The sequence below is a fragment of the Poecilia mexicana genome, unplaced genomic scaffold, assembly GCF_051168715.1.
Source record: "Poecilia mexicana isolate PSO_F unplaced genomic scaffold, ASM5116871v1 scaffold_11, whole genome shotgun sequence".
In the NCBI taxonomy this organism is placed as follows: Eukaryota; Metazoa; Chordata; class Actinopteri; order Cyprinodontiformes; family Poeciliidae; genus Poecilia; species Poecilia mexicana.
In genome coordinates this window covers 14,429,756-14,446,419 of record NW_028263380.1, presented here as the reverse complement: position 1 = coordinate 14,446,419, position 16,664 = coordinate 14,429,756, and the positions used below count along the sequence as shown (strand labels likewise).

The following is a 16,664-nucleotide window of genomic DNA, read 5'->3' as shown; positions in this document are numbered from 1 at the left end:
TGGTAGAGGAAGATTAGCCACACTGAGAGAACTGTGAGAGGAAAGTGATGTCGGCTTGATGTGGAGGGTTTCTAAAGAGGGCAAGAGAATTGTTTTATTGGTTTAAAGCGTGGCACACCAAAGACTACAAAATACAAAGCCAAAATGCTCTGCCACGTTACTCGCCCGGACTCGGTGGTGATGGAAGTGGAAGTTGACGCGAAGGCGAACGGAGAAGACTGTCTTAATAAGGTTAGTATCCGAGTAAAATACCCATAAATGTTCAGATATATGTACGGAGACCATTTGTCTTTCCGTCTCTGTGACCGTTTCTGTCAGACAAATCACCGAAGCCGTTATTGTATCGGCGCGCTTTAAGTTCTCCACTGTTTTTTAAACTTTATTTTAATAATTTAATCAGCTAATCTTTCTAAGAAGCATAGAAGCTTGCTTGTTTTCTGAATTTTCTGTATTTATTACAGCTGCCGTAACAACTGTTAATTACGCTGCTGCTACAAAGACCAAGCGAACCTATTTTGTATTTTCTTTGTAAATATTTACGCGGTAAATATTCGTTTGCGTGGGTATCTAAACATGTTAAAGCTTTAGTAAGACTCTTCCTGTATTGCCAGAAACAGATGGCTTAGGCAGAGGTTACTACAGGTCATTGTGTTTCATTGCGAGCTGCGCTCGGCACTTGAGCTTCACTCAACCTCAGGCTTTGTTGGTGTACATGTCAGCATGAAACAAAATGAGATCTCTACTGAAAATGGGAAAATTAGTCGGGAACATTGATGTAAATCTATTGGTTTCCACCTTTTGTCTCTAGTTTTAAATGTAAATCTCAACATATGCTGAAGCTATTCAACACTTGGTAACTTTGATTCTTGCATTAACTAATAATCAAATGGTTGTTGTTTGTGAAACCGAGTTCCCTTTTGCTGCTGCATGATTTCAGGAAAAGAAAAAAGAGAAAAATCAAGTCACTTTTCCTCATTTATCTTTAGTGTTCATCACTCTTGAGCTGTCACATTTTGTCAAGCTGCAAAAGTCAAAGCCCTTCATTTTCTGAAGATGGCTATCTAGACCCAGAATGGTTCATATGTCTGACAAATTGTGACATGGTTGTTTTTTTTTTTAACTTTAAACTGTTTTGAAATCAATGGCTAGCTTATAAAAGCTCTATCCTTTTTGAAGAACATATTTTTCAAGTTGGGACTTGGACTAAAACTTTTTTATGTTTAAAAGAAAAAGCTTTTGGCTAAATTTCAGGAGTACTTTAAATCTGCCAGGAAAACACATATAATTTTGGGATTAACGATAAGATACAAGCAGCTTTTAAGCTCTTAATGAAAAGAAGCAACACGTATAAATCATGAGTCTGAATTAAAAAAAAAAACAAAAAAAAAACTTTTTTCTCCCTGCTTCTATTAGTAGAGAGCCATGCAGAATTTCATATTTAACATTTAGTGCTCTTTGGCTTACCTCTTTTGGCCACAAGTATTGCAAAGTCTAGAAAAGCTGCACAGATTAAAATTCATTGCAACTAAAGTTGTAAAGTTGGTGAGGGTAAAAATATGATAAATCACACATCTGGATCTTAATTATATCATTTTTGAGGCCCTCTGTTCTAAAGAAACTCCATCATTGGAGCAGTAGCTTCGGTCTTACTGATACTAATGCCGGTCTTATTTTGTATGCAGGGCATATTCCCAATTTGCTGAGGGTAACAAATGGGTATTATCTCTGCCTCCAGGCTTTCTAGAGACATTCGCCAGTAGTTATGCAATAACACGACCATCCCTGCTGCAGTTAAGGGTGGGATAGATTTGATGAGCCCCCAGGAAAGGATTCAAGTTTGTGTTCCAGCTGTTGTAATCCCTTAGAAATAAACTCCCTGCTTCTTTCTCTTCTTGCCTATTTAATATTTCCTTGTTGTTGTTAGATTATCTTGGCATTTTCTAGTCTAAATTCCCTTTTTTTTGAGACCCAGTTTCCTTTACCTCTCTGCAGGTTTGCAGAAAGTTGGGCATAATTGAAGTGGATTACTTCGGGCTGCAGTTTACCGGCAGCAAAGGAGAGAATTTGTGGCTGAATCTGAGGAACCGCATCTGCCAGCAGATGGATAACGTGACACCCTGTCGGCTGAGGCTGCGAGTCAAGTTTTTTGTGGAGCCCCATCTCATCCTACAGGAACAGACAAGGTAACACTGACCATCTTTGTTGCGATATTTCCTTACTGAATATCCAAATCATCTTGGATTTGTCACTTCAAAATTGAACTGAGATGCACGAAAAGTTTTTACTTGGTGCAAGTTCCAAATAGTTTTAAACACAGCTGTACCTGATGAGACTAGCAATGTTGGGAGAGCTGCGTGCTGACAAACACAAACCAGATCACAATCTGATCACTTTGTTTCCAACGCATTGAAAGAAGCGCCCTTTAGTAACCTCTCTGTCAAGCCGGTTTGGGTTTACTATAGGTCATTCTGACAGAGCGTCAGCCTGGAAATGTGATCCAGCAGCTCTGGGGTTGTGTTCCTCTCTTCCCGTTCCCCGGGGACCCTGTGGGCTCATTGGCAGCCAGGACCCCCATTGAGCTTGGGAAAAAAAAAAAACTTTTTGTGGTTGTTTTTTTTGTTTAAAAACAAAAGGTCTCTGTTTTACCTCCTTTTTTTAGACATATGGGTTTTTTTTTTTTTTTTTTTTTTTTTTTTTAAAAGACCAGGGTTAGACTTTTTCTCACACAGGTTTTGTTTTTACAGGACCGTCGGTGTTGCAGCTGTGCCTCTATAATTGAGTTTGTTTTTAGTGTTTTTACTTTAATTTCTTACTAAACTAAAAGGACTCGAGCTTAAAATGCCCCCTTACTAATTTCCTTGGAGAGATTAATTTGAACATGATTGTGATCTGAAAAGTAGCTAGCTATGACAATTCTGGATTTTTCCTCGTATTTTCTCCCCCCCGCCCCATCACCCCAAGTTCCTTATTGTGCTCCTTGCATCGCTCTGTGTAGCTGTTGACATATTCACCCCTGTTACAGCATTAGACTGTTGCATATTGCAAAACTGAAACTTATGAACCAAGGGGACACTTGAGGAAACAAATCAGCAAAGTGTTCCTCTTTATGGTTAATTAAAAGCAAGCATTGTTTGTTTGGCTCGATTCCCTCGTAGCTGTTTGGCTTTCATACACGCCTTTTCCCTACTTCTCCTTCTTAAGGATATCTAGTTTCCTCTTTGTGGTCGTATTTGTATCTGTTTGACACCTGCTGACTACTACTTCTCATTGTCTTTGTTTGCGCTGGCCCATATTTGGCAGTATTTGAAGAGGGAGGAAGGGAAAGCGAGGGGGAAGGAGAGGACACTTGGCTGCCTGTGCTCTGACCTCCACTAGATTAGAAGTGGTTATCTTGACCACAGGTGTTGGCTGAGAGAATAGGGGGGGATGGATAATTGGGTTGTTAAAACAAAGACATGATAGTGATGCCAGTCACATGAAGGCAGTGCTCTTAATTTAAATGCATTAATGACTGGCAATTCTCAGCTGTAATGTTTTGCAGGTCTGGTTCAATTTGTGCACGTTTATTAAGGTAATCAATTATAACTATAGATGCACATGCAAAAGTTATACTTTTGTGTATACTTGTGTATGCAGTGGTTTTAAAGGCACATTGGGTGCGATTCCTGTTAGAGCTACAGTTGTCACCTTTCACCCAGTTCGGCTGCAGTGGTTCTCTGCATGAGCTGGTCTGACGGTAGGATGAGTAGATGTGACTCATCAGGAAGTAATACATCTGCTAGCCTGTAGGCCACTTACAGCTTTGTGATCTTGTGGGGAAATATTGCCACTTCATGCTCATGACTGATCTGTTTTGTTCTGCCTTATGTTCATGCACGGGATCATAAAAAAATATTCCTGCAGTTTATTGATGGAGCCAGTTTCATGGTGGAATGGATGGTCATTACAGTTACGCCCTTCTAATATGCCCGCTTGCGTAACCCTCCCCATCACATAAAGCTGCTTATATAAGCAGCTGTGTGCTTTGCTGCCACGTAAAGCTCCACAGGTCACTTTAATGTGCAAGCAGTTGGCAGTTTTATTCTCTTAATTTAACATTTGGTTGATTTGGCAAACATGATGATGTAATGTTCATGGCATTACCCTTTTTTTTTATATTGTGGAGTTGTTCACATTTACAGATTTTATTTTTCTGTATTGACAGTATAACCTGCCAGACTTTGCCTTTTTTTTTTCTCCCACTGTTGCCAGCATTGGGTCATATCCATCTGAGCTGGAAGCTGTGGCAGCTGTGACTCCCAAAATCCACTGTTTTTTTTTTTTTTCTTTAAGCTACTCTTTCTGTTCCATTCTTGAAGGCATTATTTATAAATCTGTATTTCATGGTTGGCTTTGAGCACTTTTTACAAATGCAGTGCCTTTATCCTCACAGATTCCTTTTGTAAATTCATTTCAAACATGCGGCTGCTTTGTAATTACCATATTTGGCAGCAGGCATTAAAGGGGTTTTAACTAAGAAAAAAAAAAAGCGATATAAAAATCATATAACTTTATTTCCTTTTCTCTGGTTAAAGGATTCTGACCCAGAACCATCACTGACCACCTCTATTATTTGCATCATTAAACTTTTACTGTTGGCTGCTGAGCTTTATGTTAATCATTTTCCCTTCATTAGTGGTCACATTTAGCATTCTGATCATGCAATCAGTAGACCCCTAAAAACCAAATGTTTTTTTTCTCTAGGCTTTACAGTGAGGGCAAAGTAGTAACACAACCATCAACTTCACAACTTAAAATGATTTTATCTTGAAATAAAGTGAAAGTATTTTAGAACCATCACAGGACAGTGTTTCTTCTGTTATATAACCTCAAACAAGCTAAAACGTATTCAGATGACTTGAAGACAACAATCTATTCTTGTGAAAGTTTTTTTTTTTTTTTTTTTCCCTCTGCTGGGTTTTGGTCTTGTGATAGGTTATTAATCTGAGTAGAAATCTATCTTGTTTTTCTTAGCGTGTTTTGGCAAAATACACTCTAAGGAGACAGGATAGCTCAGTTTGGATCAAGCAGGCACATGCCGTTATGAGATTCTTGCACTATAAGAAAATGCCACAAACTTACTTTCATGCAACAAATGTAACATGATCACTTTTTATTGGAAATGGATTAGAAACTATTTTGCTGCTGTAAAATATTAACATTATCAGTACAATCAACTTTAGTTATTAGGAATGTTAAAATTGCACGTAAATTTTGCAGTATTAGTGCTTTGAAAAAATACGTAATAAATGTACGTAGCTGAACATGGACAACATCGGTAGCCCACAGGCTACTTGTTCAGCTTAAGGTGATGTATTGATATTAGCTAGCTAGTCATCTTTTAGCTAACATTACCTGCATCCAACAGTCGGTTCGTTTGGGGGAAAAACTGTGAAAAGTTCTTTGCGTTTTGCTGGTTTGCTGCCATGATTCTAAAACACCTGAGTAGCTTTGTACAGTAGCAGCAGGTCTCCTTTGCTGCCGCACAGGTCTAAACCCAGCGCGAGTGTCGTAGCGCTCATGTTGCATTTAAAGGCGGCTCAGAAAAACAGGTTACCACATGTTAACAACGGATTAAACGGTTTTAACTGCTGATAAAAGTGACATGACACAGATATGGGAAGTGTGGAAGCCCCTACTGTATCAAATTGACATAGGAATAACAGAGAGTTGGCCATTCTAAGGTAAAAACCCAGCGCATACAGCATTCGTTTTTTTTTTCCATCCAGATGGCTTTCTGCCCCCCCCCCTGCAATGGGATGGCGCCCCCCCTACGGGGCGCGCCCCACAGTTTGGGAACCTCTGATTTAATGGAAGTGAAGAGTTTTCTAAATCAGTTGGTGTCGTACAAACACAGTTTTATGAACTTATTTTAAAGTCTCAAAGTAATGTTTTCATTATGTTTGAAAATGCTTCTAAATTCATCACATTTCTTCAGCACTTTGCTAACCTACCTTTAGTTTGCATTATTCATTATTCTCCTGGATTGGGAGCTGACAGTGGTATTTATTCAACACCACAACTCTGAGTCCATGCTCGGCTGTAATTATTGTTTTACTCGACTGGGACCCAAAGCAGTTTAGCCCACAAACTCTTTGTTTAATTGCTACGTGGTTTTCAGCTCAGTTTGTCACAGTCCAAAAGCGCATGTGTTAAACTCGGTGCCTGGAATTAATGTGGCGCTACTTTATGTTAAACTGTTCATTTACAAGTTTCTTCACAGTCCGCCCACAAGCTTTCCAGAAGATGTTGAGCCACGGTAACTATAGGTCATTGACTGAGAGTAACCTCGCTGCACATAGCTGCTGGCGGCAAGTTATTTGACTAGCTCACAAACCGCATTGTTGGGAGTCCAACCAGTGAGGTCGGAGACTCTAATGCCGATTGGCTGAATGTAGAGCAGTCTCTAAAACTGCGGTGTTGAGTTTCAGTTTGTGGGGATGTTTTGTTCCTCTGCGTTAAACTGACTTTTTCAGTGCGAGACACGGTAGGCGCAGAAAACAAGATACTTTTATGGACTGGAACATAGTTTTTAGGAACATTAAAGTAAAAATTATTTTAGTAAAAGTTTGTAAACTTGCACATATCTTTTGCAGTTTTACTGCTTTTAAAAAAGAAAGATTACTAAGATTATAGTTTAGTAAGCAATCTGCTGCTTGAGTACAGAGGAACATATTTTGTTGGGCGACGTCGCAGCCCAAAAGAACATGCGTTAAACTTGGTGCCTGGAATTAATGTGGTGCTACTTGTACTGGTTTTGACACAAGCCAAAGTTTAGGTGTCCGGAACGCTCAAAACATTAAAGCATCTAAACTGTTGCATAGCTTTTTGTAGTTTTTAACAACCTCAAGTGTAATTCTGGCAAATGATTAATCCTCTTAAAACTTTAGCTATGTGTTATCTCTTTAAAGGATAGAACGTTGTGCTGTAAACAGTATAACACAGTTGAAGTAGGCCAGGAGACTTTGGTCTCTACAGACTTCCTGGTATTCAGTCTGTTGTGTTGCAGGCTGCATGAAGAATAAAGGCAATGTCTCTGTTAGAAGTACACGTGTGCATGTTTTTGTCTGAACATTGCTTCTTTATGGACTGAGCCACTAAGAGAAGGAACTTGGCTGCTGATAAACTCAAATTTGCATACATGTTTAGTGGATGAGTCACTCATAATTTACAGGTGTTTTTTTAACCTAATTGGATTGAATGTGGTTGGAAAACAATTTTACACACATGCATCCTCAAAATATAAAGGCTAGTGGCACAGAAATGTGTCAGTCTTGTCTGGACCACATGTTGAAATTGACCATCAGCATGTGTTGGAGTAGTAGACAGTGGACACTTCTTCAGTGCTCTTGTGTGTGACTGACCCCGACAGGTGCTGAGGCAGCCTGGTTCTGGCACAAGAAGTGCAGAACCAGGTTGTCAGCTTAATGGAAGTCGATGCAATTTAATTGGAGAAATTATGTAGCTATAACTCAACAGAACAAGCACTCATGGTATCCTAGTTCATTTTTTTTAATTTTATCCTTTCCATTGCATTTATTTTCATGCTTATAAATCATAAAATATTTACATTATGGTCTAATATGGATTTACGTTATCTATTCCAGGTGTATTTGGGATCAACACAATGTTTTCGTAACACTCATGGGGAGTTTTGATGGCGTGAAAAGCCAGTGATTTCTTAAAGATGGCTCACTGTCTGTGGGTTAAGTTTCCTTGAATGTGTCCCGTTGTTCATGGTGCTCTGTTTCCTTCATATCGCATCTTGTTTTTTTTTTTCATAGAAGCTAAACAGGAACAGCTATCGGTAGTAATCTCTGCAGCAGGGCATGTCGGCCTGCAGTGCGACCTAAAGTTGATGTCCTCTTCCAAACAGTTATTTGCAATAAAAACAAGACCTTCACAATGTTGTGAGCCACGGGCCCAACAGTCCATTTAAATGGGGACCTTTAATGAAGCAGAAGTTAAACAGTAAGCATAGCTAATTGACTGCTTGTTTATCAGATAACAAACCTGTTCTCGCATAGCTTCCTGAAACGAAACCCTGTTGTTCCACGACCAGTAGTAACCTTGCCAATCCCTGTGTGAACTAGAGTAACCTCAGCGACTTGCCCTGTAGTTGCCTTTCTTTACCAGCAACATGTTGTAAACTCCCAGTCAGGTTGGCCCTATTGTTTGCATCAGGCAGGTATCTCATGAGCGGCGCTCCATCACATGATGCCTGCTGGGCTTGATACAATGGAGTCCAGTATTTGTGTGTTGGAGGGAATGGGATGTTTAACACCATATCAAAGCCCTGTTTGTTATGCCTGAGGCTAGTCAGCCGTGGGGGCTCGGTTGTTGCAGTCTGGCTCTAGCACGGTTTGGTGTGTGCCGACATTGTTTGTGTGCCTCTCTGCTGCTGTTGATGCTGCTTGGAAGCGCTGCGTGTTGGTTGAGGTGTGTCTTTGTCGCAACGTCAAACTGTTTAAATACACGTTGCCTGTGTTTTGTCACGAGGTGTGGGCTTGCTATAATCTTGTAAGATGGTAAAGGAAATGGTAAAATAATTCTTCCTGTGAGATTCCCATGTTCTGAATCAAAAATTCAATGTGAGAATTGTTGGTTTTCTACTTCCTTTAAAAATCTTCAGGCACAGCATGACCTTATTTGTACAAATGAAAATGTTACCAAGCACATCATGCTTCAAAGAGACGTGCAGCCTGAAGGAGGGGGGCCATCTCTTTTAGCTGAAAAATAAAGTGGTTATTTTTCAGTAGACTGTCTACTGCAACAAGATGTAACAAGAAAATATTTAGCAATGTGACACATGGGTTAAGTTTTTAACGTTGAAGCCAGGTTGAGACAGGTCTATGATCCTCTTTAGGTCACTGTAACATAGTTTATCTGATTGATGGATGTGAGGCTACTTGAGGTCAGTTTTCCTCATGTTGTAAGGAGTGAGTCAGTCAGGGTGTTGCTCTCGTTCACGTAATGCCTCCTGCAGACCGACGGAGTACTTCACATCTTGTGGTTGAAAACAATGGAAGGGCCCACTGTTTTCTCAAAAGGGGGCTGTTTTTCCATCACCACTCCAGAACTTGCTGTTCTCAAGAGTTCTCAGCCCAAACTGTACCAGCTGTTCTGACTGCCAGTGATCTCAAACTGTGAATAAAAGAAATGTATATTTTTTTACATGTTGTTTATAGCAGAATGATACTAAGCAGTATCCGTTGCTTAATGCACAGGTACATAACCAAAAAGTAATGTAAAATTGCTTCAGTGTAGTTTCTATAAATTTTGATTTGTGGCTTGCAGCTAAAGATTCAGTTAATCATTGAGGTTCGCTGCATACACAAACATACGGAAGATTTCTCTGTGCCAAACTGAGTTAACGCTGTAATTCATGAAAGTGGAACCTGCCCAAATATTGGCAGCATGCACTGTAGACTTCTGTATTTCATTAGCTGTAAGTTGCAATTTTTAACATGAACAAAAGTATATATGTGAAAGATTTCAGTGTGAAATAAGTCACCATGAGGAGAGGGTGGGTGTTCTTGCAGTATTTTAACAGTCTTGTTATCCCTTCCCTCAAATGTTCAACTTGCGTTCCATAACGGTTCAGCCAGAGCGGCCGCACGATCCAAAAATGCCATTTTAAAGAAGTGAAACTAGGGAAAGTCATGGCATGCCATGCTGTGGAGTATTTGTGGAAGTAGGTTGTGAAGTGAAACTGAACCATTAATTGTGTAGCTATAAATGTCAAATTATGATGCAAGAGTAGCACATGGATAACATGCAAGTTCATATTCTCCATGATTGTGTTCTCCCTCAGACATCTATTCTTCATGCACGTGAAGGAAGACCTCCACAACGGACACCTTCGCATGTGCTCCGAGCAGGCGGAGGAGCTAAGCGCTCTGCTGGCGCAAGCAGAGTTTGGGGACTACAACCAAAACACGGCCCAGTACTGGTATTCAGAGCTGTGTGGAGAGGAGCCCGACACCGCCACCAACAACAGGTACAACACACTCAACGTTGCCTGACAAACTTAATGCAATCCAATTCTAAATTCATGAAGGCCTGCTGAAATCTAGGTGGCAAAAGCAATATACTATTACGACAATATAACCAATAATATGAGCTGAGTTAAGGATCTTTCCTCCTTTTTTGTAAAATGCAAATGATCACAACCATGAAAAGATATTTGGGAGAAATGCATCTGCCTCTTACTGCATCAACGCTTAGTCTGTCAAAGGTTGGATTCAAACGGTGAATGAATTGTGTAATTTCGCGATAGGAAAAGCAGATATCTCGAGATGATGATAATAAACACTCAGCCACATGGTCTCTATAAAAAAAGCAGTCAGAGCTTTGAACAAACACAGCAGCTGACAAGAGATCAGATGACGTTTATTTGCAGACTACCCCTGGCAAATCTTTCTACTCCACATTTTCTCCATTAAACTGGTGTGACTGTAATACTGTTTTTTTTTACTTGGTGAAAAGGGAATTCATGTTTTCTATCAGAAACGAGTTGTTAAACAAGAGTCAAATGTACTTCCCTCAGCAGTTGTCCCTCCAACTACATCCATTTTGTTTTTGCAGACTACAGTATCTCTTTTGTATTTGCAGCTTTTGAAGGGCCTGAATCAACTGACACTGAACATTGTTCTGCTTTACTGCTCAATTTATACTGACTTTTATATGCAGACTTCATAGCATTCATCTCAAGCACAAGCCACTGAACTAACAGAATAGTTGTTTTAAATGCTGATACTCCACAAATTGGTCAAAGCTGCTTTATTAATGTCCAACTCCAGAGGATTCACAGAATGAAAAACACTTAACCACAGGCCTGCAGAAAATTCATCCATTAGATGTTCTGATTTTTATCAAAGCACTAATAAGTCATAATTCCAGTAAATTTGAACTTACTGTGCCTCTATAATGATGCGATGGACTTGAGCAAACACAAAATTTAGTAGAAGAATACAGACTATGAAGAACCTTAAACCTTAGTAAGTTAATATTAGCTCAATAAGTTTAAGTATTTACTGCAGTCAGTTGCTTAATAAAAACATTTGCGTGCTTTGAACGCTCATCGGACTCATACATTCATCAGGCTAATCTTGTTTTACCTGTTTGTGTAGTTAAAGTACACCCAACTTTTTTCTCACCGCTCTGCACCTTATTTCCACTGCAGCATCATCTCCAGACACAAAGCTTTGGAGGGTTTAAGCCAGGCCTCAGTGGAGTACCAGGCCTTGCAGCTCATTTCTGCTCTGGAGCATTACGGCGTGGAGTGGCACTGGGCACGTGATGCAAACGGTCAGCGGATGGCTATTGGAGTGGGGCCAGAGGGGATCGCCATCTGTAAGGAGGATTTCAGCTTAGTTAACAGGTATGTTCTGCCATTGGATTTACCTTCTTAATGTCCAACTTTTTTTTTTTAAATATAAATGTCACTTCTAACATTGCCTACTTTAATAATTTCTTACATTCTTGTCTTAGAGTAAGCTACCCCATCATCCAGATCGCCACTCAGTCTGGGAAGAGTGTCTACTTGACCGTAACGAAGGACACGAATGACAGCGTGGTTCTTTTATTCAAACTGATCAGTAACCGGGCAGCGAGCGGTCTGTACCGAGCCATCACAGAGACGCATGCCTTCTACAGGTGAGAGGAGCTCAACCGTTAACTATCGAGCCCCAGTTTGTGCTGTAAAGTCATAGCGACAATAAGTTTGATACATGTATTGTCCCAAAATCAGTTTTCCTCATGAAAGATGAGCCCAGACAAACTAGATTTGAGTTATGATGGTCAAAAACTCTTTCCAGAAAACATTAATCAATGTTTTGTTTTATTTTTTCAGGTGTGATACAGTTACCAATGCCGTGATGATGCAGTATAGCAGAGACTTTAAGGGTCACTTGGCTTCCCTATTCCTCAACGAAAACATCAACGTGGGCAAGAAGTACGTCTTTGACATCAGACGGACCTCCAAGGAAGTGTACGACCACGCTCGCCGTGCTCTGTACAACGCAGGCGTTGCGGACTTGGTGTCTCGCTCCGAGAGTGGAGAGCGCTCCTCTCCCTCTCACTCCCCAAGCCGGGACGGCCAGCGGGACAAGGGACTGGACTGCAGCAGTTGCGAGCAGAGCCGGGCGCTGCAGGAGCGGCTGCAGAAACTCAAAGAAGCTCTGCTGTGCATGTTGTGCTGCGAGGAGGAGATTGACGCGGCGTTCTGTCCCTGCGGTCACATGGTGTGCTGCCAGAACTGCGCAAATCAGCTGCAGGTGAGACTCCTCTCCATGCTTTGAGAAACTGTTTTTAAACTTCACGTAGTCATTTGTATGTTTACACTTGCATGCTTTTGAATTTAAAAGCTATGCTCAGCTTGTTTTAGCATAATTCAAGTCATATTCCTTATGTGATTTTTACAATTTCCCTAAAAGAATCTAATTATGCTTCAGCTCCCTGGTCTTATCCTTTTATGGTGCTTTTAACAAAGGCTTGCTTAAACTCTGACGACCTGATTGTCCCCTCTTTTAATCAGCTAAAAGTGCCCGTCTTTGTGAAGGCAGGTTTTGCGTGAGCGTGTGTGAGAGAGTTTGTCTTATAAAGGGATTACAGCAGTCGGGCAAATCTCTTCACCATCAGCGGAGCTGGGAAACGTCACCCAGCTACTGAAGGGGTGAATGAGTTAGTCACAGGAAGAAGTTTTAATTTCAAAAAATATTTCTATGTTTACCTATTCTAATATTTGGACCTGAGCGATTTGTTTAGCCTTGCTGTAATACTTTAACCACTTATCCTGCCATTACAGCTAAAAATCATTTTGAGGTGTTCATCAGCTTTGCATATCTAGATTCAGAAAATTTTGTCTGTTCTCTGCAAAGAGGCACTTCAGCCAGACTGGAGAGCATCGCTACACTGCGATTTCAGTCTTGCTATAGATTCTCAACTAAATTAAATCTGAAATTCGACTGAGCCGTTTAGATACATGAATATTCTTTGATCTTAACCTGGTGTCGGCTGTAATCCTCAACACGATGTCCTGCATATTTTAATGTTCCCTTGGTTCTTTCTTCCTTTATGCCAAATATGAGTCCTGCCCAGAACAGCTACATTAATCAATCTGGATTAAATTACATCCAGATTGACTTGACTGACTTCTGAAGTCAGACTGCATTAAAGTTTGTGATTGAAATGTGGAGGATACGAATGCTTCTGTAAGCCACTGTAACAGGACGACTGGGGCTGTTACTCAAAAGCTGTTCCGTCTTTTCCCTCAGCTGTGTCCCGTGTGCCGGTCAGATGTGGAGCACGTGCAGCACGTCTACCTGCCCACCTGCACCAGCCTCCTCAGCCTGACGCTGAATGACAACCACCAGCACCGCAGCAGCATTCCCACTCCCATCCACAGAGACACAGACTCCCCTCACAGCTACTCCACCACGGAGTACGAACACAAGCTCTACCATACATAAAGACTGTATAAACCCACCAAAACTCCACTATGAACACTTTAAAACCCCACCAGCAGAGTTTCACTAAGAAGAAACATTTCTGATGATGCGATACTCCACACCTTTGGATTACTCCTAGCTTTTTCTTTTTCTTTCTTTTTTGCTGTCACTCTGTGAAACACCATAGATTTTTTTTTATGACATTTTGGTTTTATTAAATTATGGGATCAGTTGACCTGATGCTGAAATATAATCTTTGAATATGTACATTTGGTTGCTTTCTACTGCATTTCTTTGCTCATGGCTCCATAAGGCAATGATTGTTTAGAGGAGCTAACCATGGTGGAATTTATTTGTAAGTTATATTTTTACATTTGACATTTTAAAACTCTTGTTTTACTTCATGGATTGAATAGTAGGGTTCAGTAGAGCATATTTCAGTTTGTCTTTATTTCTCATGTCCCGTTTTATTTTCCATGCCAATGAGAGGCGCATTTAGAGACTAAGCAGTCCTGCTGCCAAATATAGCTCTGGATACTAATTGGATACAAGAGGCAGTAAGACTTGTCCTCGTACGCTTGTCCTTGCCCGCCAACACTCCCTAAACACTCCCATTTAACTCCAAAACTGGTCTTAATTATAGAGTAAAATATTAAAGCCGGTTCTTGCAGAATCTAAAGTTGGCACAAAGCAGGAACTGCTTCCTCTAACTGGCCTCTGCTATAAATTTCTGCTCTGGGTTTTATTTGTTCTCTTGGACATTTTTAAAGGGTACTAGGAGATGTATGTGCAATACTTGCTTGCTTTTTGCCAAGCTTTTCATTCTCAGTTTTTTTTTCTTCTGTTTTTATTTAAATTCAAAGACTATTTAAAACAAAAAGGCTTTGCCACTTTATTAAAGTTTTGATGTCGGGGAGGTTTGTCCCTAATGTAGCAGCAACCTTTTAATACAAATCTTCCTCAGACATGTATTTCTTAAAGGAAAACTCAGTTCCTTTTATTGCTGACAAGGTTGAGCTCAGTTATTTGCAGGGGAAGGACTTTTTTTATTTTTTATTTTTTCCTCGCGTTTAGAGATTTGTTTCTGTTTTCTGAAGCAAATACCACGGTTCTGTGAATTGACTCTTAATGTGAAAGGCTTTTTACATTATGTTGCTTTTAACTGAAAGTATTAATAAAATTCTTTTTAAAAAAAAACTTATTTGTATCAAGGTTGGTCATTTTATGCAGGGGAGGATCTGAAGTTTTTTTTTTTTTGGGGGGGGGGTGGGGTTGAAGGATCTGTGTTCTCTAAAAATGCTTTTGTAACTGAACTTAGTATAACTAATTATGAAGACTTGTACATGTGACTTTTCTCGTTTTTTTTTTTAATATCATTTACAGAATAATATGCAAATATTGACTCGAATGCTCTATCATCTGGTTTGTAACAAATGCTTCTTTAAGAACATCATTCTCCTCCCATATTCCTCTTAATTGGCCATCATTATACACTTGCCTAAAAGTTCTATTGCTCATTTTAATATACAAAACTCTCCTTGGTCTGTTCACACCCTATGGCAACTGTTTGACACATCTTTCATTGGCAAAATCCCAGCAACCTCATTGGGTTTAGCACGATTCATAATTTCCATTACGAATCATTTTGACCATCTTTATTTGACTACCAACATCTCCGCAATTGCAGTTCCCCATGTTCAGCCATATTTGGCTTTTTTTTTAATTATCAAAAAAAATGAACACTAAACTGGATATCTCCATTTTTTCCATTCTTTGTCAGCACCACATGTACATTGTGCAACATATGGCCATTTGTCACTTTACACAAGCTGAAGAAATCTGATCACGGGTCCAGAAAGAGCTCTGCGTTTAGGATTGACAGCCGTAAGCAGACTGTGATGTGAATCGGTGGAAGAGTCGAGTATTGATTCGTCTTTTTCTCAGTTTGCACCCTCTCTGTCCATGACCTTCTGTGTGGGCGTACCTCTTTTCATTCCCCTCTTACTCTTTTCAGAGATCATTGGTATTAAGCAAAATCCATAGACACTAATAATAGCTTTGAGGGTTAGATTTATTAAAAAGAGCCGTGTGATTTCTAATTAGTCATGCAGAATTAGAACTGCCACATCCTATCAGGCTATATGAAAACAGAACGGGTCGGGTAGATGTTCTGTAAAGGCCTCAGAGGTTTGCTAGGGAACGTTAATAAGCAAGCAGCATCACAGAGACCAAAGGACACAAAGCTGGGGATAAAGCTGTGAAGTTTAAATCAGAACGTCCTGCCCTAAATCAAACAAAATGTTGGACAAAACTGGAAAATTGATGATCACTGGTTTTCTCCATTCAATCTCACTGAGATTTGCAAAGTAAGATCTGCAATGTCTTATGTGTTTATTTTAAACACGTGTCATTCCCCTTCCAGTTTAAAATGATCCAGTGTTTTTGTTGCTCTGCCATATACAACCTCAGCAAAATACATTAAAATTGAAACATGTCAGGGGTGCAGGGGTAAAGACAAGCTAGTATGGAGGCCCTAGTGCTCGATGTCACTGTTAGAGATTTGAGTCCCAGCCTGATGACCTTTAACCCATCTCTTTCCCCTCTCTCATGACCCGCCTTCCTGTCTAACCACTCTCAAATAAAGTCCACTAGAGCTAAATAAAAATTGTAATATGTAGTTTCCAATAAGTCCAAGGTTGTGAAAACCTTTGAAGGGCACTGTGTGAACAGCTTTACAAAAATGTAAGCTTTCCGTGCTTTTTGAAAAATAAATGCCTTAAGTCTCAAACGATTTCTGCTTTGATTGAAATAGCTTTTGTTCTAGACAGAAAACTTTGAAAACCTGAATTGTCTTAATGTGTAGCTTCTCAACAGCAAAACTTGACCCTACATCAGTGGACAGGACCGAACTATGATTTATTGCCCCACTCTGACCCACCCCACTGACACGTAGCTTCTAAACTAATTTGAGTAATAGGAGGGAAGACCTCAGGGAAAAGCTCTTAGAGGAAAACACATAAAAAATGATGGTGTAGCAGAAATGAGAGATGGATTGCATCCTCCACATACAGTTTTAAGACAATGAAAATTCCTATAACAATGAGAATTTCCAACAAGTGACATGAAGCTCACAAAATGAAATAAGAAAGCCTCTTTGATTTACAGAAGCTAAAT

At 40.0% G+C, this 16,664-nt stretch overlaps 1 protein-coding gene across 1 annotated transcript; it reads left to right on the top strand.

Moving 5' to 3' along the window:
- The first annotated feature begins 19 nt into the window (after positions 1–19).
- mylipa (myosin regulatory light chain interacting protein a) lies at positions 20–14,687 on the top strand. The gene is made up of 7 exons (XM_014981234.2): positions 20–231; positions 1,993–2,183; positions 9,854–10,039; positions 11,225–11,422; positions 11,533–11,697; positions 11,894–12,317; positions 13,317–14,687. Exons 1-7 carry the CDS (start codon positions 145–147, stop codon positions 13,509–13,511), a joined length of 1,446 nt encoding a protein of 481 aa, XP_014836720.1. The 5' UTR covers positions 20–144; the 3' UTR covers positions 13,512–14,687.
- Positions 14,688–16,664: the final 1,977 nt, after the last annotated feature.

Excerpts from the sequence above, each read along its gene's own strand:
- mylipa (XM_014981234.2), top strand. The coding sequence starts at position 145 with ATGCTCTGCCACGTTACTCGCCCGGACTCGGTGGTGATGGAAGTGGAA. Across the intron at positions 10,040-11,224 it reads GACACCGCCACCAACAACAG|CATCATCTCCAGACACAAAG; the intron begins GTACAACACACT and ends TTTCCACTGCAG. Across the intron at positions 12,318-13,316 it reads ACTGCGCAAATCAGCTGCAG|CTGTGTCCCGTGTGCCGGTC; the intron begins GTGAGACTCCTC and ends CTTTTCCCTCAG.